This window comes from Carcharhinus amblyrhynchos, chromosome 14 (genome assembly GCF_965287045.1).
Source record: "Carcharhinus amblyrhynchos chromosome 14, sCarAmb.v2.hapA, whole genome shotgun sequence".
In the NCBI taxonomy this organism is placed as follows: domain Eukaryota; kingdom Metazoa; phylum Chordata; class Chondrichthyes; order Carcharhiniformes; family Carcharhinidae; genus Carcharhinus; species Carcharhinus amblyrhynchos.
Genome location: NC_137337.1, coordinates 5,602,057 through 5,627,658, shown reverse-complemented (window position 1 = coordinate 5,627,658; position 25,602 = coordinate 5,602,057). Strand labels below are relative to the sequence as shown.

At 41.2% G+C, this 25,602-nt stretch overlaps 1 protein-coding gene across 1 annotated transcript in view; it reads right to left on the bottom strand.

The window, feature by feature from the left end:
- rps6ka5 (ribosomal protein S6 kinase, polypeptide 5) overlaps positions 1-25,602 on the bottom strand; it is a 165,272-nt gene that overhangs the window by 105,996 nt on the left and 33,674 nt on the right. The window contains exon 2 of the mRNA XM_080202198.1: positions 2,596-2,667. Coding sequence (XP_080058324.1) covers positions 2,596-2,667 — 72 coding nt within the window. The remainder of the gene's footprint in view (positions 1-2,595; positions 2,668-25,602) is intronic.

The following is a 25,602-nucleotide window of genomic DNA, read 5'->3' as shown; positions in this document are numbered from 1 at the left end:
AGATGATGAGAGGGATTGATAGAGTGGACATGCAGAGACTATGATAGACTAACGGGACATGATAGACTAATGGGACTGATGGTGGACAAGTCCCTAGGACCGGATGGAATGCACCCCAGGTTTCTGAAGGAAATGGCAGAGGTGATAGTAGATGCCTTAGTAATTATTTGCCAAACTTTGCTGGATTCCAGGGAAGTGCCGGAAGATTGGAAAACGGCTAATGTTACGCCGCTGTTTAAAAAAGGTAGCAGGCAAAAGGCAGGGAATTATAGGCCGGTTAGTTTAACGTCTGTAGTTGGAAAAATGCTCGAATCCGTCATCAAAGAAGAAATAGTGAGGCACCTAGAAAAGAATGGTTTAATAGAGCAGACGCAGCACGGATTCGTTAAGGGGATGTCGTGTTTGACGAATTAATTGGATTTCTATGAGGATGTGACTAGTGTGGTAGACAGAGGGGAACCGGTGGATGTGGTGTTTCTAGATTTTCAAAAGGCGTTTGATAAGGTGCCGCACAAAAGGTTGCTTCAGAAGGTTAGGGGGCATGGAGTTGGGGGTTAGCATGGATAGAGGATTGGTTGTCTAATAGGAGGCAGAGAGTTGGTATCAATGGGTGCTATTCTGATTGGTGGTTGGTGACTAGTGGAGTGCCACAGGGATCGGTGCTGGGGCCTCAGCTATTTACCATTTATATAGGTGATCTGGAGGAGGGGGCTGAGTGTAGGGTAACAAAATTTGCTGATGACACAAAGATGAGTGGAAAAGCAAATTGAGCGGAGGGTGTGGAAAGTCTGCAGAGGTATCTGGATAGGCTGAGCGAGTGGGCGAGGACCTGGCAGATGGAGTACAATGTTAGCAAGTGTGAGGTTATCCACTTTGGCAGGAATAATCGTAGGCGGGATTACTATTTAAAGGGCCAAAAGCTGCAGCATGCTACGGTGCAGAGGGACCTGGGGGTCCTTGTGCATGAATCGCAAAAACCCAGTCTGCAGGTGCAGCAGGTGATCAAGAAGGCGAATGGGATGCTGGCCTTTATAGCGAGGGGGATAGAATATAAAAGGAGGGAGGTCTTGCTGCAACTGTACAGGGCACTGGTGAGGCCACAGCTGGAGTACTGTGTGCAGTTTTGGTCGCCGCACTTGCGGAAGGATATATTGGCCTTGGAAGGAGTGCAGAGGAGGTTCACTAGGCTGATACCGGAGATGAGGGGGTTGGACTATGAAGAGAGACTAAATAGACTGGGTCTGTACTCGCTGGAGTTTAGAAGGATGAGGGGGGATCTTATAGAGACGTATAAGATAATGAAAGGGATGGATAGGGTAGAGGTAGAGAGATTCTTCCCGCTTAGAAAGAATAGCAGGACTAGAGGGCACAGCCTCAAGATAAGGGGGGGTGCAGTTTAGAACGGAGTTGAGGAGGAACTTCTTCACTCAAAGGGTGGTAAATCTCTGGAATTCTCTGCCTGTTGAAGTGGTGGAGGCTACCTCGCTAAATATATTTAAGTCACGGGTAGATAGGTTTTTGACAGACAAGGGAATTAAGGGTTATGGGGAGAAAGCGGGAAAGTGGAACTGATCCACTTCAGATCAGCCATGATCTTACTGAATGGCAGAGCAGGCCCGAAGGGCTAGATGGCCTACTCCTGCTCCTATTTCTTATGTTCTTATGACTATTTCCTCGGGTGGATGTAGCTATTACTAGGGGGCATAACTCTAAGGTTCATGGTGGGAGATATAGGAGGGACGTCCAAAGTAGATTCTTTACTCAGAGAGTGGTTGGGGTGTGGAATAGACTGCCTGCTGTGATAGTGGAGTCTGACACTTTAGAAACTTTCAAGCTGTTGTTGGATAGGCACATGGAGCACACCAGAATGATAGGGAGGGGATACCTTGATCTTGGGATTGGACATAGCTCAGCACAATACTGAGGGCCGAAGGGCCTGTACTGTGCTGTAATGTTCTATATTCTACAATGTTCTATATTCTATATTAAAGTTTATTTATTAGTCACAAGTAAGGCTTACGTAACACTGCAACGAAGTTACTGTGAAATTCCCTAGTCACCACAGTCCGGTGCATGTTCGGGTCAATGCACCTAACCAGCAGGTCTTTCAGAACTTCTGGCAACAAGTGTGGATACTGATAGTCAAGGGGTTGAAGCTGTAGAAAGTACAAACTTATCGAATCAGAACCAGAAACTTGCCTCCAAAAGCGGAAACGTACAAGACCAAAGCCAGGATATGCACTGTAAATGTGTTGGCAAATGCCTGGGTGCAATTTCTGAGAAATGGTCTCACCCAAAATGTTATGAAAAATAGGCTGAATAGCCCTTGTATAACATGCTGTCAAGTTTCAAGCCATTCCAACGTACTTTACAACCAATGGATTATTTCTGAAGTTGTGTATCATCTTTTACGCGTCATTATTGATATACATTTCTGCATTTCCAGTCTATTTCCTCCCAAAGTACTGATGTGGACTTCAAGTGAGTGCAGGTGAAATATTTCGGCTCACTCTAAACCAGAACAGGGACCGTCTATATTATTTAAATAAGCAGCAGTATTGTATAAAGTTAAGATAACTAAAATTATTCACTTACCCCCTGTTCCAAGAACCTTCAGTAGTTCAAAGTTTTCGATCCCAACTTTTTCTGCATGCCCTGTTAAGTTAGCTGTAAAACAACAGAACTGTGTTAGCCGCAGTCTATTTTAAACTCATGTTTTTCTTTAATAGGTTTGGTATTTGAATTATTTTACATTCCTTTCAGTATTTTGAATCCTATTTAGATACTGATGAATGTTGTACTCAGATAAGCCACCTCAAACAAAATTATTATCCCAAAGGGATGAATTCTACCAAAAGAGCACATTAAACTGCACTGCAGCACAGTATCAGGGTTACAACTTGACTAGGTACAAACAGGTATCACTATTTATGGACTCCCAAAGGAACTACTTATTTTGAGAATGGTTTATTTTCGCTCTTGGTGGTGTTGTGGCAATACGAGTACTGCACTTTCAGATATATTTTGTAGGTCAAAATAAGTGAAGGCTGATATGTCTCTAGCTAAGATGAGGGGTGAGATCTTGAGCGCACTCTCACCACCTGTGCGATTGCCAGTGGGAGACAAGATGCAGCGAAACCTGGAAGTCACAGATCTTGTCAGCTAGGTTGTGATTTCTAATTTCGCTGTCCCTCGTCAGCGACATAATCAGCTTTACACCCATTTATATGCATTGCAGCCTGACTTGGCTGTCATGTTTTGCCCTACCCACTTGTATGACTGCGAGAAACATGCCAGCTGTTTTTTTTGTCACAGTGAACGTGATAAGATTTACTGAGCAAACTGACCAATTTGTCTGGAGACAAACGTACTGTTTTCTCACTGGAACTAACGCCTTGCCAAATTCTGGTATAATCACCATCGTAATATCTGGCAAAATTATCCAAAATAATTTTCAAGCTCGTTCAGACACATCCACTAAAAACCTTCAAGGGTTCAGGTAGGAAACAGTTTTATACTAGTCACTGTCCTCCTCATCAGTCAGAAGAACAAAGATTTTGAGAAAAAGATTGCCCCAAAGCCTGATCATTCTTATTCCAATCTACTTAACTTCATACAAAATTCTTTAATTGCTTCTCTCTCAAGAAGTAACTTTTGTTGATTTTTAACTCATTTTCTTCGGTGGCCCAATCTCTGGTATGCTACATCACAGGTCTATTATCTTTTCATTTAAGCTCAATCTCTGCCTTGTCTCAAGTCTTTCCATTCTTCTAAACATTTAGCTCCAAAGGTGACAGTGGGATTTAATACCTCCCAGATGAAAAGAGAACTAACCATGTTGTGTGTTTCAAGTCTACCTTGGACATGGCAATGTTGATCACTACATACATACACACATCCAGGACAGTGCCTGCACTATCTAATAATTGGACTCCCTTGTGATCTACATTGCCTTTCATTTCTTTCACATATTCCCTCATGAGTGCTTCTCCAGTCTTACCTGAGATGGACTGAAGCACATGGTGACACAAGGGTAGATATTAATAGTTAAGTAGTTTTAAGAACATAAGAACATAAGAAATAGGAGCAGGAGTAGGCCATCTGGCCCCTCGAGCCTGCCCCGCCATTCAATAAGATCATGGCTGATCTGTCGTGGCTCAGTTCCACATTCCCGCCCTCTCCCCATAACCCTTAATCCCCTCTCTTATCAAAAACCCATCAACCCGCGTCTTAAAACCCGCGTTTTACTTGTGACATTTGTGTACCTTTAAGAGCTTTTTTAAAAATCATGATCTCTATAGCTCTCAGCTCTCATTGTGGACCGGGATGACTACTGGGAGCCCTTTTATTGCTCCTTTAGTGGTTTAAATGGGGGTTGTTTATTTTTACTTTGGGAATTAGTTTTAAGACCCTGCATTGTCAGGAGAAAGAATGTTTGCAGGTCAGGTGGCAGGAGCTCTTTTATTTTCAGTTCTGAGCTGCAGGATTGAGTTTTAGAAGGGACATCAAGCTGGAAAGAAGTGTATCTCTCTCTCTCTCTATCGCTTGATTTTGGAAATTATGCTGAGTTAGCTGAACACCTTCCTAGAGTAGAAAATCTGTTGTTTGGTGGCTTGACCAGAGTCTTCCCCCTGGTGCTCTGGGAAGTTGTTCTGACTTCAAACTATTCTGAGTGTATCAGAGAACTGCAGAATTCATCCAAAGGACTCAGTTCCAGTATCACGTGAGCATTAGTCTTCATGGTGTTAAACCTGTGAAAGGGTTTTGTTTATGGGACTGGTTTCATTGGAACATCTTAGATATATTTGTTAAAGGTTGTACATGACTGTGGTTGTTTTGTTTGTAATTGGTAACAGTTATAGTTAATTTTTTTACTATACATGTTAACTATATTCTTAAATAAACTTTGTTTGATTAAAAGCTCCCTAATGGGTCATTTGAATCATACCTGAAGTGGAACATATCATGCTTATCCTAGCCAAATTCAAGAATCAAAACTTATGCTCCGGAGGGGCTCCATAAAACACTTTGGAGTTTCTGTTCTGAACCATGACATACTTTACCGACAGCATGTAAGTTCACAGAGTAGTAGATATAATCAAATCTATAACTACAAAGCATCCTTTGAGGGCAAGAAAAATATTTAAAATATTTCATACTATTTCCATTGACAGGTTAACAAACTTTCCCTGGTTATTTCTCTGACCATGACATAGCTCGGAGCTTAAGAATGAGTTTCTAACATTGGATGGAGCTTGCCAATTAGATGACAGCCTGTGTTTCTTCTTGTCTAATCTGTGAATTCACAGGACGTTGAAGGACTGTCCCTCTGACTAATTCCCCATTTCTTCAGTTGCCAGTGTGCCTGACAACAAAACTAACCACCTCATTTTGTCCCCGAAGTGCAGGTTTAAGTGAAACATTTCTGTTCTTCTCAAAATGATTTAAGGACATTCTGACCTATATGGGATCTGGGATGAAACATTTGACCTTCATGGTATCAAGCTGAAATAACCATGGCATGGATATTTCACAGACTGGCTCATCTGGATTAAATAGGTATCTCAGTGCCTACAGGCTGTCGCTTTTTTTTAAGACAGTGCAAGTACACTGCTTTGGAGCAATATTTAAAACACAGCTCATTCCCAAAAGGTATGATTAAAACTCTCAAAAGTTGATAGCCATTTACAATTTCGCTAAAAATTTAGGTCATGTACAATGTAACTTTCATTAAATCAAGGAGGGAATCCTGATGGAGTCTATTCTATAAATAATTCAGCATTATATGATGGGGCAAGATTCAATAGCACAGGGTGGTTCAAAGGCTATCAAAATTTCTCAGAATTACTGCTGAGCCCCAAGTATTATGTTTTCCTCACTTACATTGGATACAAAGGAGATGGATCCATTAATCACTGGAAAACTTTCAACTTTAATGTCTGTAGTGAAAACAGAGATAGATGGAGAAAGCTAGCACGAGGGGGCATAGCTTTAAATTAAGGGGTGGTAGTTATAGGACGGATGTCAGGGGTAGGTTCTTTACCCAGAGGGTGGTGAGGGATTGGAATGCCCTGCCTGCTGCAGTTGTGGATGCGCCTAGTTTGGGAGCGTTTAAGAGATCCGTGGATAGGTTTATGGATGGAAAGGGTTTGGTTTAGGTTAGAGGGTCATTGTTTTTTAACTGGTCGGCGCAACATCGTGGGCCGAAGGGCCTGTTCTGCGCTGTAGTGTTCTATGTTCTATATGTTTTTGTCTTGCACTCATCTGGACAAAGGTAAGAATGCCCCCAAATTTCAAACAATCACAAAAATTAATACTACAGGAGAAAAGGGTGCTGATTGCTTGGCACATTGACTTGGATTGGCCGAGGCATTGCCATAGGGAAAATAATGGGCCAGTCCCAGGTAACTCACAGTAGTAAAGCTTAAGCATAGAACATAAGAACATAAGAAATAGGAGCAGGAGTAGGCCATCTAGCCCTTCGAGCCTGCCCTGCCATTCAATAAGATCATGGCTGATCTGTCGTGTCTCAGTTCCACATTCCTGCCCTCTCCCCATAACCCTTAATCCCCTCGCCTATCAAAAACCTATCAACCCGCGTCTTAAATATATTTAGCAAGGCAGCCTCCACCACTTCAACGGGCAGAGAATTCCAGAGATTCACCACCCTCTGAGTGAAGAAGTTCCTCCTCAACTCTGTTCTAAACCGCCCCCCCTTTATCTTGAGGCTGTGCCCTCTAGTCCTACTGTCCTTTCTGAGCGGGAAGAGCCTCTCCACCTCTATCCTATCCATCCCATTCACCATCTTATATGTCTCAATGAGATCTCCCCTCATTCTTCTAAACTCTAACGAGTACAAGCCTAGTTTATTCAGCCTCTCCTCATAGTTCAACCCCCTCAACTCCGGTATCAGCCTAGTAAACCTCCTCTGCACTCCCTCCAAGGCCAAAATATCCTTGCGTAAGTGCGGCGACCAAAACTGCACACAGTACTCCAGCTGCGGCCTCACCAGTGCCCTGTACAGTTGCAATATTCCTTTTGTTTATAAAGAATAACTCCCTACCTGCAAAATTACGTCTCTTCTGGCGAGCATAAATGAGCCACATTACAAGCTCAACTGATTACCTTAAATTGGCTGTTTGTGTCGCTATTGACACCATCTGGATTGTTCAGCAAGTGCTGTCCTATAACAGAATCACATCTAACATTAAATATTTTGCTTTGCAAGTGCAAGCTGGTTGAGTACAATCTGTACTCTACCTATTACAAACAACCAAAGGAACATGATGTTTGATACTACCAGCCAATTGTTGAGAAATACAGCTTCTGAACTTGGCAGTGCATCAGCACTGAAATTCATACACAGTATGCAAGTTGGGATTTGTATAGCTCCACATACTAGTGGCCTTATCAGCAACCTTATAAATTGAGTCCTTACAATTTGCTCACCATACAAGTTTGCTGCTGAAATACATCCTTGTAAACAACAGCTATCCTAAACAGATCATTGTTCATTATGTAACACAAAAATTTGCAAATAGAACAAAGGCTGCCACTTTTAATGTAGGTCAATAGTAATCTCATCTGCATATAAACAATCTTTGATCTATCTCTTTAGCTTTGAGTCCCAGCTTTGTATTGGTTTCTAAGATTTTTATCAATGTCAAATGTACAGTTGAAAATTATTTGAGGGGGAAGAGTGCATATGTAAAGTCATGAGTAATTTATCATTTTTATCTATTACAATGAAATCTGTTGCTATAGAATGGTAACACACTAGTTTTAAATTCATGCTCCGGGAGAACGTTTTAAGACTTCATTCAGAAAGCAAAGCTAATTCAGAATAAATGTAGATGAACTATGTCTGAATTACACATACCTGCATCAGACTAATCCCAGACTTTACAGGAAACAGGATGGATTCCAAAGACAAGCTAAGTAAAGGCTTAGTGTGTTTATCCAGTAGCATTTGAGCAATGCAAAATAGAAAGGGTCTAAAATAAAACTCTTGATGTGTTCTTAACGTTAGCTAATTTCATCTGGGGCAGGAGTAGGGGTGGTATGGTGATCTTTCATATCCCAAATTAAAAGATAGATAAAATCAAAATTGTCAAGAGTTCCCACTCCTCATCACTATGGAAGTGTGCTTATGTTTATCCGATAATAAACCTGAATGATTAATCTAACTTTTACAGGTGAATAGCTAAATAGTTCTCAGTGTTAACACTTCACTGAATAATTTTGATTTTGAATAATAGCCGTTTGGAGGTTATTCAAGCTCCAGCAAATTATCATAATGAGGATTAAATTGAAGGAAGGGATACTAAAATAAACTAAGAAAAATAATAGGCAGTTGAATTATTTTTGTACTGATCAACTAATACTCATTAGTGGTTAGATTAAAAATAACAGTATATTCACCAGGTTCCCTTGATAATGGGCCAAACCTGGCCAGATCAGGACATCATACAGCATCATTATTAGTTTGGCTTTTTCCACCATCCTTCAGCTTAAATATAATTTGTGGAGTAACTTGCTAAAGGTGTGAACTGGTAACAAGAGCAACAGGGAACATTAGACCTCAGTGAATGATAGGCCAGTAGGCTATCTGGTTATTTCCTTAACATATAAGGAAGAAACAGAGAGACAACATAAATAGATTATTAAAGTAAATTAGAGACAATCAGGTTCAGAGAAATAGAAGGAAAAAGATTGATTAAGAAAGAGAAAAAATAAATAAAAAGTTTAAGTTTGTAAATTTCTAACAACTTATTACAAAAGAACATAAGAACTAGGAGCAGGAGTAGGCAATTTGGCACCTCGAGCCTGCTCCGGCATTCAATACAGTCATGGCTCATCTTGTCTCAGCCTCAATTACATTTTCCTGTCCGTTCTCCATAATCCTTTATTACTAATTAAAAATCTGTCTCTCTTCTCCTTTAATGTACTCAATGTTCCAGCATCTACTGCACCCTGGTGAATCCCACAGATTTACAACACTTTTTGAGATAAGTAATTTCTCCCCATCTCTGGTTTAAATCTCCTAGCCCTTATCCTAAAATTATGACTTCTTATTCTAGGTTTCCCTACAAGAGGAAGCATCCACTCTACATCTATGCTGTCAACATTTATCATCAAATATACTGCAATTACATCTCCTCTCATTCTTCTAAACCCTAGAGATATAGGCCTAATCTGCTCAATCTCTTGTCATAAAACAAAAACCCTCATCTCTGTGATTTATCTAGTGAGTCTCCTCTGAGCTGTCTTTAATGCCACTACATCCTTCCTAAAATAAAGGGACCAAAACTGCACACAGCACTCCAGGTGTGATCTCACCAATGCCTTGTATGGTTGCAGGAACACTTCCTTACTTTTATACTCTATTCCTTTACTTTAAATGCTAAAATTCCATTTGCTTTCCTTATTACGTGCTGTATCTGCATACCAGTTTTCTGTGACTCATGCATGAAGGCACCCAAAGTCTCTCTCCATTTTGATAATAAGTTCTCTTTTCATTTTTCCAACCAAAATGGATAACCTCACACTTATCCACGTTAAATTCTACCTGCCACATTTTGGCCCACTCACCTAACCTATCTATATCCATTTGTAAATTTCTTGTTTTCTCATTGCAACTCATTATCCCACCTATTTTAGTGTACTATGCCAAATTTACAGATGACCTTCTATCCCTATATCTAAATCATTAATATAGATTGTAAATAGTTGGGGCCTGAGAACCAAACCATGTGGCATTCTACTAGTACATTTGCCAACCAGAAAAAGATCCATTTATCCCAACGCTATGCTTTGTGGCAGTTAGCCACTCTTCTATCTGTGCTAATAAATTACCCCTTATCACATGTGATCTTACTTTGTGTAGTAACCTTCTGTGTGGCACCTTATCAAATGCCTGCCTGAACCTTGAATATACTACATCTACAGATTCCCCATTATCAATTTGGCTTGTAACATCTTCAAAGAACTCTAGAAAATGAGTCAAACACAATTTACCCTTCATAAAGCCATGGTGATTCTGATGGATTGTGGTTTGACTTCCTAAATGTTCTGTTATTAATTCCTTAAAAATGGATTCTAACAATTCCCTCAAAACAGATGTTAAACTAACTGGTCTATACTTTCCTACTTTCTGCTTCCCTCCCTATTGAAGAACCTTATCCGCATCCAGGGAATTTTGGAGTATTCTAAACAATGGATCCACTGTCTCCACTGCCACTTCCTTTAATACCCTTGGAAGGAGGCCATCAGGCCCTGGGCTCTTGTCTGCCTTCAATCCCAATAATTTGTTGAATACTATTTCCCTATTGATAATAACTGTTCTAGGTTCCTCCTCTTCTATTACCTCTGCACTACCTGTTACGATTGAGATGATACTTGTGTCATCTACCATGAAAACTGAGGCAAAATTTGATATAGCGTCTCCGCCATTCTTCCCACTATTAACTCCCTGATCTCATCCTCCAAGGCACCAACACTCACTTCAGCTACTCTTTTCCCTTTTATTACTTTTGCTTTTTTTTTACATTTTATGCTAGTTTCTTTCAGATTTTACCTTTACTCTTTTTATGACATTTTTAGTAATCTTTGTTGATCTTTAAAAGTTTCCCAATCTTCCAGTCTGCCATTGGCCATTGCAGTATGGAATGCCTCACCTCTGTCTTCATGTTCTCTTTAACTTCCTTGCTTAGCCATGGATGTTTTTTCCCCTCTTGCAATTTTTTATCCTCTCTGGAATTTCTTTCAATTGGGAGGAACTGAATATCGACTGAAACAACTGCCATTGCTCATCAACTATCCTACTTTTTAGCCTTCCTGCCCAGTCCACTAGGGCCAAGTTTGTTCTCATGCCTATGTAATTACCTTTGTTTAACTCCAGAATGCAAGTGTGGGACTTCAGTTTCTCACCCTCAAACTGAATTTTGAATTCTATCAAACTAGGATCAGTCTTCCCTAGAGGATCCTTAACTATGAGGTCATTAATTAATTCCTGCTCATTACACAAGATCAAATCCAGAATAGGCTGCTCTCTGGTTGGTTCCACAACATATCGCTCCAAGAAACGATCTCTAAGACAATTCAATGAACTCTCCCTCGAGGCACTATGTCACCTTTGTCACTTTGATAAATCCAGTCAATGCAGAAATTAGGCTAAGATGTTTAAACTGTTCCCTTTCTGGGCCAAAAGGAAGATCGTTATTGCATTAATAAGTGTCATTTGTTAAAAAATATATGATGTTAAATTATGAACCCCAACTTTCTGTCATGATTTTAATGAACAATTAATGCACAAATCTAGCAAATTCTTACAAATAATGACGAGGCTACCAGTAAGGAACTGATTGTGTGAGGAAAATAGTGGGCAGTGTAAATCAACTGTAAATTCTGGAGTTTTGTAACTCAGCATAGTTCTTAATCCTCTGAAATATCTGGTCGATTTGTTCGTCAACAATGTCAGGCATTGTTAGCCAAACATTATTTTTCAGCAAGATTTGGCCCCATGCTGCTGGGACTGCACTTGTTAATACTGTAACTGTGGTTTATTTAACTGTATACTGTGACCACAGGTTGACTTTAGAACTTCCATTGCAGCTGCCCATAGTGCAATCACAGACATTTAATTGCAGTGGTACTGTTACTGTTTACACGGTCATAAATCAAACTACTTCAATCTTTACTCTGCCAGAAGGCAGTTTTTGCTTGAAACGTTTTCAGTATTTATACAACCACTATTCATTTGCCTACTGACTCACTGTGTATAATCAGCATTTAAATGTTTCTGTTTCAGGTTTACAGCATTTACAGTTTACATTTTAGTTATAACAGAATTGGAGATGCCTGTAGCACTAACAGTGCAGGTAGTAGAATACAGAAAACAATTGTAGCACAGATAATCAGAAGAGTATTTTGACTAACTACTGGTAAGATTTTGGCCTTCTCTGCTTATATAAAGATCAAGTCTCCCTGTGACATCATACATGTATACTGAATGGCTTGAAACATGCTAGTTGCTGAGGTCTGTTGCAAGAATTCAATATCTAGAAATCTAAAGTAGAAATCTGTATGGGTTAGCATTTCTATTTATAAACCAGTGCAAACAGTTAACCATTTTTCATACTGATGAATATTGGCAAATTACTGCTTCTTGTGCTGAAAATCATCAAGATTGGAAAGGTATAGAGACAAACATCCGTAACTAATATTAGTGACCTCAAACTTAAATTTTAAATTCTGTAAATTGGGAGAAGAAAGGACGCCAGATGGTGATAAATAGTTCCATAATTTTTAAAGAATTGGTTTCAGTAGATCACAATAAGGCTTTGATTTCAATACAGTGAAGGTGTAGGAAGCAAATGGAGCATTGAGGGAACAAGCTCAAGGAATGCATTCAACATAGTTTTCTAGTTCAATACGTCAAGGAATCAACTAAAAAACAGACTATTTTAGATCTAGTATTCTGCAATGAGATGGGGTAATTAATAATCAGGCATTTAGGAAGGATAGACAGGAAGAAAAAAGAGGTGGGGTAGCTCTGTTAATTAAGGATAATATCGGGGCGGTAGTAAGAGAAGATACAGGCTCCAAAGAGCAGAACGTGGAATCGTTGTGGGTGGAGATAAGGAATAGTAAGGGGAGAAAGACGCTGGTGGATGTGGTCTATAGGCCCCCAAATAATAACTTTGAGGTGGGGCAGGCTACAAACAAGCAAATAATTCATGCGTGCAGAAACGGAATGGCGACGATTATGGGGGATTTTAATCTGCATATTGATTGGATGACCCATGTCGGACGTGGTGGGCTTGAGGAAGAGTTCTTGGAACGCTGTCAGGATAGTTTCCTTGAACAGTATGTAACGGAACTTACGAGGGAGCAAGCTATCTTAGATCTGGTAATGTGTAACCAGGCAGGTAGAATTAGGGATCTTCTAGTGAGGGATCCTCTTGGGACGAGTGATCATAGTATGGTTGAATTTCTGATGCAGGTGGAGGATGAGAAAGTAGGGTCCCGAACCTGTGTCCTCTGTTTGAACAGAGGGGAGTATGATAAGATGAGGGTGGAATTGGCGAATGTAGATTGGGGGCGCAGATTGGTTGGTAGGGCGGCTGAGGAACAGTGGAGGATTTTTAAGGAGATCTTTTTTAGTACTCAGCAGAATTATATTCCGATGGTAAAGAAGGACTGTAAGAGATAACCAGCCGTGGTTATCGAAGGAAATAAAGGAGAGTATTAAATTAAAAGCTGATGCGTTCGGAGTGGCTAAAAATAATGGGCGACTAGAAGATTGGGAAAGATTTAAAAAACAACAAAGAATGACTAAGAAAGCGATATAGAAAGGAAAGATAGAGTTTAAAGCTAAACTAGCTCTAAATATAAAAAATGATAGTAGAAGTTTTTACAAATATATAAATAAGGAGAGACTGGCTAGAGTGAAAGTTGGGCCCTTGGAGGACGAGAGGGGGGATTTAGCAGTGGGTGACGAGGAAATGGCTGAGGCTTTAAGTAAGTTTTTTGTGTTGGCCTTCACGAAGGAGGACACAAAAAGCTTGCCGAATATTAAAGATAGAAGGATGGTAGGAGATGAGGTCCTTCATGCAATTACTGTCACAAAAGAGGTAGTGTTTGATAGACTAACGGGACTGAAGGTAGACAAGTCCCCGGGACCGGTGGAATGCACCCCAGGGTTCTGAAAGAAATGGCAGAGGTGATAGTGGATGCCTTCGGAATTATTTATCAAAATTCGCTGGACTCTGGGGAAATGCCGGAAGATTGGAAAACGGCTAATGTTACGCCGCTGTTTAAAAAAGGTAGCAGACAAAAGGCAGTGAATTATAGGCTGGTTAGTTTAACATCCGTAGTTGGAAAAATGCTAGAATCCGGCATCAAAGAAGAAATAGCGAGACACCTAGAAAAGAACAGTTTGATCAAGCAGACGCAGCATGGATTCGTGAAGGGGAAGTCGTGTTTGACAAATTTATTGGATTTCTATGAGGATGTGACTACTGCGGTAGACAGACGGAAACCGGTGGATGTGGTGTTTTTAGATTTCCAGAAGGCTTTTGATAAAGTGCCTCACAAAAGGTTGCTGCAAAAGGTTAGGGTGCACGAAGTTGGGGGTAAGGTGTTGGCAGTTGGTGACTAGTGGAGTGCCGCAGGGATTGGTGCTGGGCCCTCAACTATTTACCATTTACATAGACAATCTGGAGGAGGAGGCTGAGAGTAGGGTAACAAAATTTGCTGATGACATGAAGATGAGTGGAAAAGCAAATTGCGTGGAAGGAGTGAAAAGTCTGCAGAGAGATCGGGATAGGCTGAGTGAGTGGGCAAGGACCTGGCAGATGGAGTATAATGTTAGCAAATGTGAGGTTATCCACTGTGGTAAAAATAATCGTAGGTGGGATTACTATTTAAAGGGCAAAAAGCTGCAGCATGCTACGGTGCAGAGGGACCTGGGGGTCCTTGTGCATGAATCGCAAAAACCCAGTCTGCAGGTGCAGCAGGTGATCAAGAAGGCGAATGGAATGTTGGCCTTTATAGCGAGGGGGATAGAATATAAAAGCAGGGAGGTCTTGCTGCAGCTGTACAGGGCACTGGTGAGGCTGCAACTGGAGTACAGTGTGCAGTTTTGGTCGCCGCATTTGCGAAAGGATATATTGGCCTTGGAGGGAGTGCAGAGAAGGTTCACTAGGCTGATACCGGACATGAGGGGGTTAGCCTATGAGGAGAGATTGAATTGACTGGGTCTGTACTTGCTGGAGTTTAGAAGGCTGAGGGGGGATCTTATAGAGACATATAAGATAATGAAGGGGATAGATAGGGTAGAGGTAGAGAGATTCTTCCCGCTTAGAAAGGATAGCAGGACTAGAGGGCACAGCCTCAAAATAAGGTGGGGGGGGGGGGGGGCGCAGTTTAGATCAGAGTTGAGGAACAACTTCTTCACTCAAAGGATGGTGAGTCTCTGGAATTCTCTGCCCATTGAAGTGGTGGAGGCTACCTCGCTGAATGTATTTAAGTCATGGGTAGATAGGTTTCTGATAGACAAGGGAATTAAGGGTTATGGGGAGAAAGTGGGAAAGTGGAACTGATCCACTTCAGATCAGTCATGATCTTGTTGAATGGCAGGGCAGGCTCGAGGGGCTAGATGGCCTACTCCTGCTCCTATTTCTTATGTTCTTACGTTCTTAACCTGTAGTAAAGCAGCCTCTGGGGAACAGTGATCATAATGTGATGAATTTTATATTATGTTTGAGGGAGATTTAATTACAGCCCAACCTAGGGTATTAATAAGGGCAGAAATTGCAGAGGTAGTGGCTCTAATCTGCAAATCCACCTTGGATACAGGGATGATACTAGAGGATTAGGGAATTGCAAATGTTATACCTGAATCCAAATAAAGCAAACTACTTAGGAAGCAACAAGTTGGCAAAAGTAGATTGGGGAACTAAATTAAAAGATGTGACAATAGAAAGGCAATGGCAAACATTTAGAGGAATAATTAATCATTTCCAATGAATGCACATAAAATACTGAGTGCACATTAAAAGAAACCACGGGACAAGGAGTATAAATATGCTTAAGATAAATTAAAGATAGTTCTAGATTAACAAAAGAGGCTTACAGTCTTGCCTGTAAGGGATCAATATTTACTTCTGCTAATCTCTTCTGTTTTCATACTTACAGAAGCTTTTGCAATCTTTTATGTGTTTTGCTAGTTTACACTAATATTCTATTTTCTCTCTCATTATCAATTTCTTGTACATCCTTTAATTTTTAAATCCTCAGGCTTGCTATTCTTTTTGGCAACATTGGACAGGACACCAGCAGAATGTCCTTAGAACATGCCATGGGATCTTTTACGGTCACCTGAGAGAACAGGCAGGATTTTCAATTAAGAAGGTTAAACATAAAATCAAAGTAACAAGCAGGCTATTGCATTTAAGAGTGGTTTTCTTTTATTGTCAACCTGAGTGGGAGATGGTTAACATGAAGTTCAGCATGACTCATTCCAATATTCAGTAAGGCAAGTACTTGTGTGTCCCGGAATACAAATGTAGCTTTTCTATTTACATTTATGAAATACAGATTCTGGTTTCCCTTTGTTGAGATAAGTGGTCTCAGACAGCAGTAGAATGATTCGGTTGGGGGGGGGGGGGGGGGGGGGGGGGGCGGCGGCGGCAGGCGGCAGGTGCGGAGAGAAGAAGAACTGCCAGTACCAGACTGGCATTGCAATTCTATTCAAATCAGTGTATAAATATGGATTTGGCAGGGCTGCAAAGCCCGAGTCCCATGGTTGAATAGGTTCCTGACTTACTTCACCTCGCACAAGAAGAGGAGGCAAGGATGTAGTGTCAGCATAATAGTAATCCAGAGACACAGGGTAATAATAATCTGGGGACACAGATTTGAAGCCCACCATGGCAGATGCTGAAATTTGAATTCAACTTTTTTTTAAAATCCGGAATTAAAAGTGCAATGATGACCATTGTCCATTGTCATAAAAACCCATTCGGTTCAGTAATGTCCTTTAGGGAAGGAAATCTGCCATCCTTACCTGGAGTGCCCTGCGTGTGATTCCAGATCCAGGATCTACGCCTTTAGGGGTGGGCAATAAATGCTAGCCCAGCCAGTAATGCCCACAGCCCATGAATGAATAAATAAACGCAGGAAGTATGGCTATTTACCAAGGCATTGTGTGAGTGGCTGCCATTGAAGCTCCTATATCCCAGCAAAAGGTGCAGTCTTCAAAGAAAAGCCTTTTTATTGTTATTAATTTATTTTTTAAATGTGGTCTCAGTAGCACTTGTTCTATTTATTCACTAATCTGATTGCACTTTGAAATCAGAAGGAACGGTGAATTAAACTGATGTGAACTTAACATACAGCCACATTTAAGCTTTTGACAGAATCAATGGGAGGAAGTTGGTTTAAAATCAATTGCACAATAGTTCAGCAGAGATTCTAAGTTATTTTAAGCAAAAGATTGATAAAAAAGGAGAAATTAAAAAGTCTGGCTATCTCAAATTTGAGTCACCAGAACCAAATCAGATGCATTAAAGAATGCTGAGGGAAGTAAGGGAGTGAAATTGCAGAAGTGCTGGCTATAGTCTGCCAATCGTTCTTTAATACAGAGAAAGAATTGGAGTACAGAAAAATTGCAAATGTTATACACTTTTTCAAAAAAGGATGCAATGACAAGCCCAGTGACTAGAAACCAGTCACTCACTGTGGAAAGCTTTTAGGAATGATAATATGGGACAAAATACTCATTCAGGCAAACATGGGTAAATTCAGGAAAACATACATGGATTTCTTATGGGCAAGTCATGTTTAACTAATTTGAGTTTTTTGTTGTGAGTGTTAATAAGGGTAATGAGGTTGATGTGATGTTTGTAAACCTCTGAAAGCATTTGATAAAATTCCACATAGCAGGCCCGAGAGCAAAGTTTAAGCCTATGGTATAAAAGGAGCAGTGGCACCATGCATATGAAGTTAGATGAGTGAGAGGAAACAAGAGATTAGGAATACAGCTCTGATGAAGGTTCATCTGGACTTAAAATGTTAGTTCTATTCTCTCTCCTGCTGAGATTTTCCAGCATTTTCTGTTTTTGTATCATGAATACATAGTTGTTTTGTTTGTTGATAATTGATGAGGAGACTGCCTTTATTCTCTAGAATTTAGAAGAATGAAACTGCAATGGTGCCAAGTGGATGATCCATCTCTGCCTTCTCCGTAGGTCCTGAGCATCATAGGTGCGAATCTTCAGCCAATTCGATTCACTCCACTTGATATGAAGAAACGGCTGAAGGCACTGGATTATTGGCAGTGGTTATGGGCGCTGACAATTTTCTGGAAATAATACTTAAGGCTTGTGTCCTGGAACTTGGCGCATCCCTAGCCAAGCCTTTCCAGTACAGCTACAACACTGACATCCACCTAGCAATGTGGAAAATTGCCCAGGTATGCCCTGTACACAAAAAGCAGGACAAATTCAACCCAGCCAATAACTGCCTCATCAGTCTACTCTTGATCAACAGTAAAGTAATGGAAGGCATCATCAACAGTGCTATCTAGCAATACTTGCTTAGCGACGTACCTGCTCATCGACGTACAGTTTGGGTTCCGCCATGGCCACTCAGCCCTGAACCTCATTATAACCTTGGTTTAAACATGAACTCCAGAAGTGAGGTGAGAGTGATTGAAAAGCCATACTTGACCAGTGCAGCATCAAGGAGCCCCAACAAAACTGCAGTCAACAAGAATGAAGGGAAATTACCCTGCTCTACACTTCAGGATAGCAAAAGTAAAGTCATCTAGTCCCAAATGACCACAGGCTGCTCTGCTCAGCTGCCCTGAGAGGAGAGCTGACTGGTGATGATTTAACCTGAGGGTCACCACACTTCAGATGAGGGGCACAATGGTTAGCCCTGCTGCCTCAGCGCTAGGGCTGGGTTTGATTCCAGCCTTGAGTGGAATTTCCACATTCTCTCCATGTCTGCGTGGGTTTCCTTCAGGTGCTCCAGTTTCTTCCCACAATTCAAGATGTGCAGGTTAATTGGTTGACCATACTAAATTGTGTCCTAAGAGTGTAGGTTAGGGGGATTAACAGGGTAAATACTGGGGTTGTGGGGACAGGGCAGGGTGATAGAAAGCTGAAACACTAAGGGACTTGGGGGTACTTGTGTATGAAATATAGAAAGCTGGCACATATGTGCAGCAGGTAGCCAGGAAGGCTAATGGAATTTGGGCCCATGCTTCAAAGGAGTTGGAATATAAGAGAAGGGAAGTCTTGCTGCAACTGTTCAGGATACTGATGAGATTATATCTGGAATCCTGTGGTTCCCTTATTTAAGGAAAGATATTATATCATTGGAGGCAGTTCAGAGAAGGTTTACTAGGAACACCTTGTACCCAGAAATATTTAACACCCAGTCCTCTAGTTCTTTGAGCCAAGTTTCAGTTACTGTCACAGCATTATATTTCAACAATGCACTGTGCGCCTGTAATTCCCCAATCTGATTTACTATACTTTGTTCATTCACATTCATGCGCAGTAACCATAATTCAGACATCACTACTTTGTTCCTTACTCCGACTTCACCTATTAATTTACTTTTCTCTATACTAGTGCTTTCTGTCCCTCCCAGTTTTTTGTGTGTCCTGGTATTCCTCCCTAATATTTCCTCTTGGTTCCCACACCCTGCCTGAATTAATTTAAAGCACTCCCAATGGCACAACAAAACACTCCACAAGGAACTCAGTCCCAGCTCTGTTCAATGCAACTGGTTCAGCTTGTAAAGGTGCCATCTCCCTCAGTGTCCCAGGAATCTGAAGTCCTCCCTCCTACATCATCTTTCCAGCCACACATTAATCTGCCTTATCCTCCTGTTTCTGTACTCACTTTCATGTAGCACTGGAAGTAATCCAGAGATTACTACATTTAAAGTCCTACTTGCTAATTTTCTACCTAGCTCCTTAAATTCCAATGCAGGACTCTATCTCCCTTCCAACCAAAGTCATCAGTTCCAATCAAAAGTTATCTGAAGTAGATGGGAACTCATTGTGTACTCATCAGAAATGATCCTACTGAATTGTGGAGCAGGCTCAAGGGGCCGAATGGCCCACTTCTACTCCTATTCGTGTGTCCATATGTGAACCATGAACTCTTTCTTCCACCCTTCCTCAGAAGAATGTCCTACACTACTCAATGCAATGTCCTTCCAAATTTTAAAAGAAAAATACAGTCCTTGAAGATATAGTTTTCCCAACAATTGGAATCACTGATTTTATTTCTCTATATTAATGACTTAGACTTGGTCGGACAATTTCAATATCTGCGGAGGGAACAAAACGTCAAAGTACAATGAACTGCGAGGAAGACATAACTGGTGGAATGTGCAGTGTGATGTGATAAATTTTGGGAGGAGAAATGAGCAGAGACACTATAAAATAAAGGATACAAATTTAAATGGGGTGAGGAGCAGATATACCAGGAGTATATATCCACAAGTCACTGGAAGCGGCAAAGCATATTGTGTTGTGAGTGATATTGAGTTAATAAGGCGTAAAGCTTTATAAATAGAAGCATAGAGTATAAAAGCAAGGAGAATAGGAGCCTTAATGAAACACCGTTTTAGCCTCAACTGGGGTTTTATGTTCAATCTGAGCACCACTCTTTAGGAAGGACGTGTGCTGAGAAAATTTGTAAGAGTGATTCCAAGGATGAGGAACTTCAGTTGCAAGGATAGATTCCGGAGACCAGGCTGTTCTCCTTGGAGAAAGACTGACAGAAGATTTGGTAGAAATCTAAAATCATGAGGGTCCTGAATGAAATAGAAAAGCTGTTCCTACTGGCAGAGGGGTTGAGAACCAGAGTACATCAATTTTAAGGTGAATGGAAAATGAACTAATGCTGACATGAAGAAAAATCTATTTTTTATCAGTGAGTCGTTAGGATCTGGGATGCACTGCCTGAAAGTGGGTCAGAGGCAGATTCAATCATGGTTTTCAGCAGGGAAACAGGAAAACGTTGAAGGATGAGGATTAGTCAAGTTGTTCTTGCAGAGAGATGGCACAGAATGATGAATCGATTGGCTGTACTGTAATCATTCTGTGCTGCTATGTTTCTATATCATAAAATAATGACACACAGATACCAGCTTCAAATTCTGAGCTGCTGGAATAGGTTAGCAAAAATTATACTATAGCCTGCAGCCTCCCACTGTCTAGTGTTGATCTAGATTCCACTGCTCCACATCCACAACAGCCCTTGTACAGCTCAAATTAATATCTTTATCTCTACCATTTGCAGGGACCAGAAAGCAAATATTAGTAAATGATATTTTACTGTGAGACATACAGTATAGCATTACTATTATTCATGATAACAATCCAAGATAACATCACTAAACAAACTGGTGCAAACACCAGAACAATTTTTTATATTGACTGAATACCATTTGAATGCTTAATAACTCGGGAAACGAATATAGTGTAGGTGAAGTTGTGGAACCATAGGCTACACTTTACGTGACCCTGCGAGGCCTGTTTTCAAGTGCTCCATTCATGCACTTTCAAGACCAATGTTTGGTGTAGACAGTCGGATGGAAACAATATTTAAAATTATTTTGGTCAAAGAGCGGGTGGGTGGATTCTATCTTTGGCGAATGCCCTTTGTGGATCAGTGGGCAGTCTCCTGAAGATGGACCCTACCTCCCAACCTTCTTCCTACCCACCTGCAACCTTAAACCCAATCTCTCCCTGCCACTCCCGTTACTGTCCTGCTCAAACCCTCCCTGACCAAGACCCCAGACTTAGCTGATTCTGGGGATCCATGATGTTTTCCTCCTCTTTTGCTAGTGGCCACAAGTGTGTTTTTGATGGAGCTGATAGAGCTTTCAGCCAATCTGATTGGCCAGCAGCTCCCAAGGGTGGGAATTCCTCTCCAGTGAGGGCTGGAAGTCCCACTTAGCCCATGTTTACATCGCTCACAGCACGTTATGGCTGCTGATGGGCCATTATGGAGGTCAGTACCTGACGTTGCAGAGAGCTTGCCACCCCCAGAAGAACTGTCTCCCACCCACCCTCCTATCCTGCATATTGGTCACCTCCATATTTTAAAACTGCAGAGTTTGCATAGCTACCTTATAAAATGCTCAAAGTCCATACTGGCTATTTCAATAATATTAGGAATACACAAGTACATGACACAAGAACACAAGGTGCTTCATCATCTAAGCTGACACTGTAATATCTTTCTTCCGTTTAATTATCAAAATGCTGCCACTCAAAGATACAGCACAATGACATGAATAACAGTAAGTACTCACTCAGGAAGTCTATGGAGCAGGGAAATGGGACTAATTAGCTAGCTTATTCAAAAGAGCCAGCAGGTACAATAGGCTGAATAGCCTCGATTAATGGTGTAACAGATTCTATTCTGTAACAGATAATATCTTTGAATCAGCACATGGTCACTGCATTTGTTTACGACACTTTCGCCAGTGCAGAGTTCTAGGGCGGCACGGTAGCACAGTGGTTAGCACTGCTACTTCACAGCTCCAGGGTCCTGAGCTCAATTCCCAGCTCAGGTCACTGTCTGTGTGGAGTCTGCACATTCTCCCCGTGTCTGCGTGGGTTTCCTCCGGTTACTCCGGTTTCCTCCCACAGTCCAAAGATGTGCGGGTTAGGTTGATTGGCCATGCTAAGAAATTGCCCCTTAGTGACCAGGGATGTATGGATTAGTGGGTATAATATGTGGAGATAGGGGGGGTAGGGCCTGGGTGGGACTGTGTTTGGTGCAGACACGATGGGCCGAAGGGCCTCTTTCTGCACTGTAGGGTTCTATGATTCCCAAAGTTGATGTTAAAACATGAAGGAGGTATTTATTCCAAAAAGAAATGCTGAGAAAAGTTTCAGCAATAAAAGATGTCATGCAACCTGATTATTCCGATTTTTGGGAATGCACAGGTTTTCGATGTGGGGTCCACATGGTGAAAGATTTATCTCTGTTAGAGATTAAGAAGCTGTAGGCTTAATTTACTATGACTAGCAGCTAGTCATGTGGATGTATTGTATCTTCCCATGACAAAGTTCTGATAAATCACTGGAGAGAAAAGTATTATGGTGACAGCTGCCTCCTGCATAAATAGCTTAATGGTGAACTTTTATCGCTGATAATGGTGAAACAGCTAGTATAGACCTCCCAGTATTTTCCGCAGTAGCTCAAAAAACGCTGGAGTGCCAACATTAATGACAGCATGGATTGTTTGGGCCAAATGACCTGGCTCTGTGCTGTACTTCTATGTGATTTCATCTAATTAGATTTCTATTTGCCTGAGATTGCTGTTTCAGTGTACAGCTCAAGATTTCTATTTTTTTTAATGAACACTGCATTATTTGTTGAGTTACAGCCACATTACTTTTCTGGCTGCATAACACAATTGTAGCATTATCCTTGAGCCATTATCAAAGATTCTATAGCTGTGAGGAGGATGCAGTGATACCCCAGTGTGGTTTGGACAACCTGTGAATGGACAAGTACATGGCAGTTGCAGTATAATGTGGATAAATGTGAGGTTAAAGCCAAAACAGGAAGGCAAATTATTATCTGAATGGCTATAAATTAAGAGAGGTGAAATAACAAGACCTAGGTTCCTTATACATCAGTCACTGATGATAACATGCAAGTGCAGCCCATGGTAAAGAAGGCAATTGGTATTTTCACCTTCATAGCGCATAGGGGCAGGGACGTATTGACAATTATACAGGGCCGTGGAGAAGCCACACCTCTGGTACTGCGTGTAGTATTGGTCTTATCTGAGCAGGGATGTTTTGTTACAGAGCGAGTGCAGCAATGCTTCATCAGACTGATTCCTGAGATGATGGGGCTAATGTATGAGGAGAGATTGAGTCGGTTTGGATTATGTTTGCCTGAGTTCAGAAGAATGAGCGAGGAGGCGGGTGAGGAGAAATCTCATAGAAACTTATAAAATTTTAACAGAACTATAAAAGGTAGTTGCAAGAAGGAAATTTCTAATGATTGAAGTGTCCAGAACCAAAGGTCATAGTCTAAGAATATGGGAGTAAACCTTTTAGGACTGAGCTGAGAAATTTCTAAAGAGTGGTGAGCCTGTGGAATTCACTGCCACATAAAACAGTTGACGCCAAAATATTGCATGTATTCAAGAACACTGCTCTTGAGATAAAGGCGATCAAAGAATATGGGGAGAAGGTTGGATCAACCCATTGAGTTGGATGATACTAATATGATCATTATGAATGGTGGAGCGGGCTCAAAGGAATGGTCTACTCACTGCCCATTCACGCCATTCACAGTCTTGCTGTTGTCAATGGGGTTTCTTGTTGAACCTACCTCTTGCCTGGGCTCTTGCTGCAGCAAAGGCAGAGAATTTGGTGACAAATCTCCATCCACTGCAGCGGGATAAGAAAATCCGTCAGCATGAACTGTCAGAAGATTCTGGCCTATGTTTCTAATTCAAAGGACCTCTAGGAGGCATATCATATCAGCTCATCATAAGGCTCCGTGTCCTTCTTACTGGAAGCCGACAGGAAATATAACTGCCCATCTCTGGTGATGTATACCATAGCAGGTCTTCATTCTGTAAGCATCTACTGGCATTCCCTCCACCCAATATCAAGCAGTGTTACATTTAGCAAATTCAAGCCAGAAACACAGGTACCTAGGCCTGGGAACTGCAATCCATCAGCTTATAATTTGGAATTGCAATTTTAAGTTTACACACAGACACACACACACGCGCACACAGTACTGCAGGGAAAAAAGATGAAAGCGGTTCAAAATACAATGGGTGGTAGGAAAAGGGAATGAAGGGAATAGAACAACAAGCTGGGCTTTTCTCATTTCTGACATTTCTACTCATTACTTTGGATTCATCCACGCGATAGATTAATGAACAGCCCATATTTAGTAGGTCTTTGTTAGCCATCTCTCTCCCCCTCTCTGTCTCTCAATGTTCAAGCTGAAGGATCAAACAATGCAGAGGAACAAAACTAGCCTCCAGCATCTAATTGTGGCTTTTGCGCAGGCATAGGTAGGTCACCTACTTATCTGCTTGGAATACAATCCAAGGACATTTGGAGAGGGAAGAAACACGAACAAATGCTGAATTTTTAAAAAATTCAATCATCGGAATCTTGCTGTCATTCATGCTGGCAGAATCTTATGGTCTTACCAACGGCACACCCCAACCATGCACTTCCCTGTGACAAGAGGTACGTTCAACGAGAAACCCCACTGATAACAGCGGGACCATAAGATCCCACTGCCAGCAAGTGCTGCGCTGCCTCCTGCTACCGAGAAACATGCCGCAGAGAGGGAGAAAAATTTCACTCAATAGACGGAATTCTCCAATGCTGTACACTCCACTCTCGCTGCCAGCAAGAACAGAGAATTTGGGACTCAGCCAAATCTCCACTCACGGCAGTGGGATCAAAGAATCCCAGCCACAGACGAGGTCAGAGAATCCAGCCCAATACATCTAAAAATCCTACCAAGTCAGTCTAAGCACCAAACAACAATATTTTGACGGACAATGTTATCTTGAAAGCACTGTTTCAGATGTTGGATTGTGATCTCAAGTTCATCTGTAAAGGGGCAGTGAAATAAAAGTTTTCAATTAAATTACATAAAGCTATTCACATGAGATCAAAAAAGTTCAAAAACACAACACAAAAGTTTGAGTGCCTTTCCAACATTTTACAAGTTATTCAAGTATGCACCTTGTTATCTGAATCAGCAAGCATGATGCAGTATGGGATAAAGCCGTTTGCTACCAAAATAGTTTCAGCTGCTCATCCAACACAGATTCCTCAATACTGCATTGCCAGAGATCATTCATTAGAAAAAAACAAGCTTTGCTAAGCTAGTATAATAGGAAATAAAGCATGGATTAAGCATTCCCTGAATCTCACAGCATTGAAACCTTTCTAAGTCATCTATTGCCCATTTATAATTCAAGGATTTGAGTTCTCCATTGTCAACTTGTCAGCAGTCAATAGAAAAGGTAATTTACGAAAGGCACTCCAGACCAGTAACTACCATT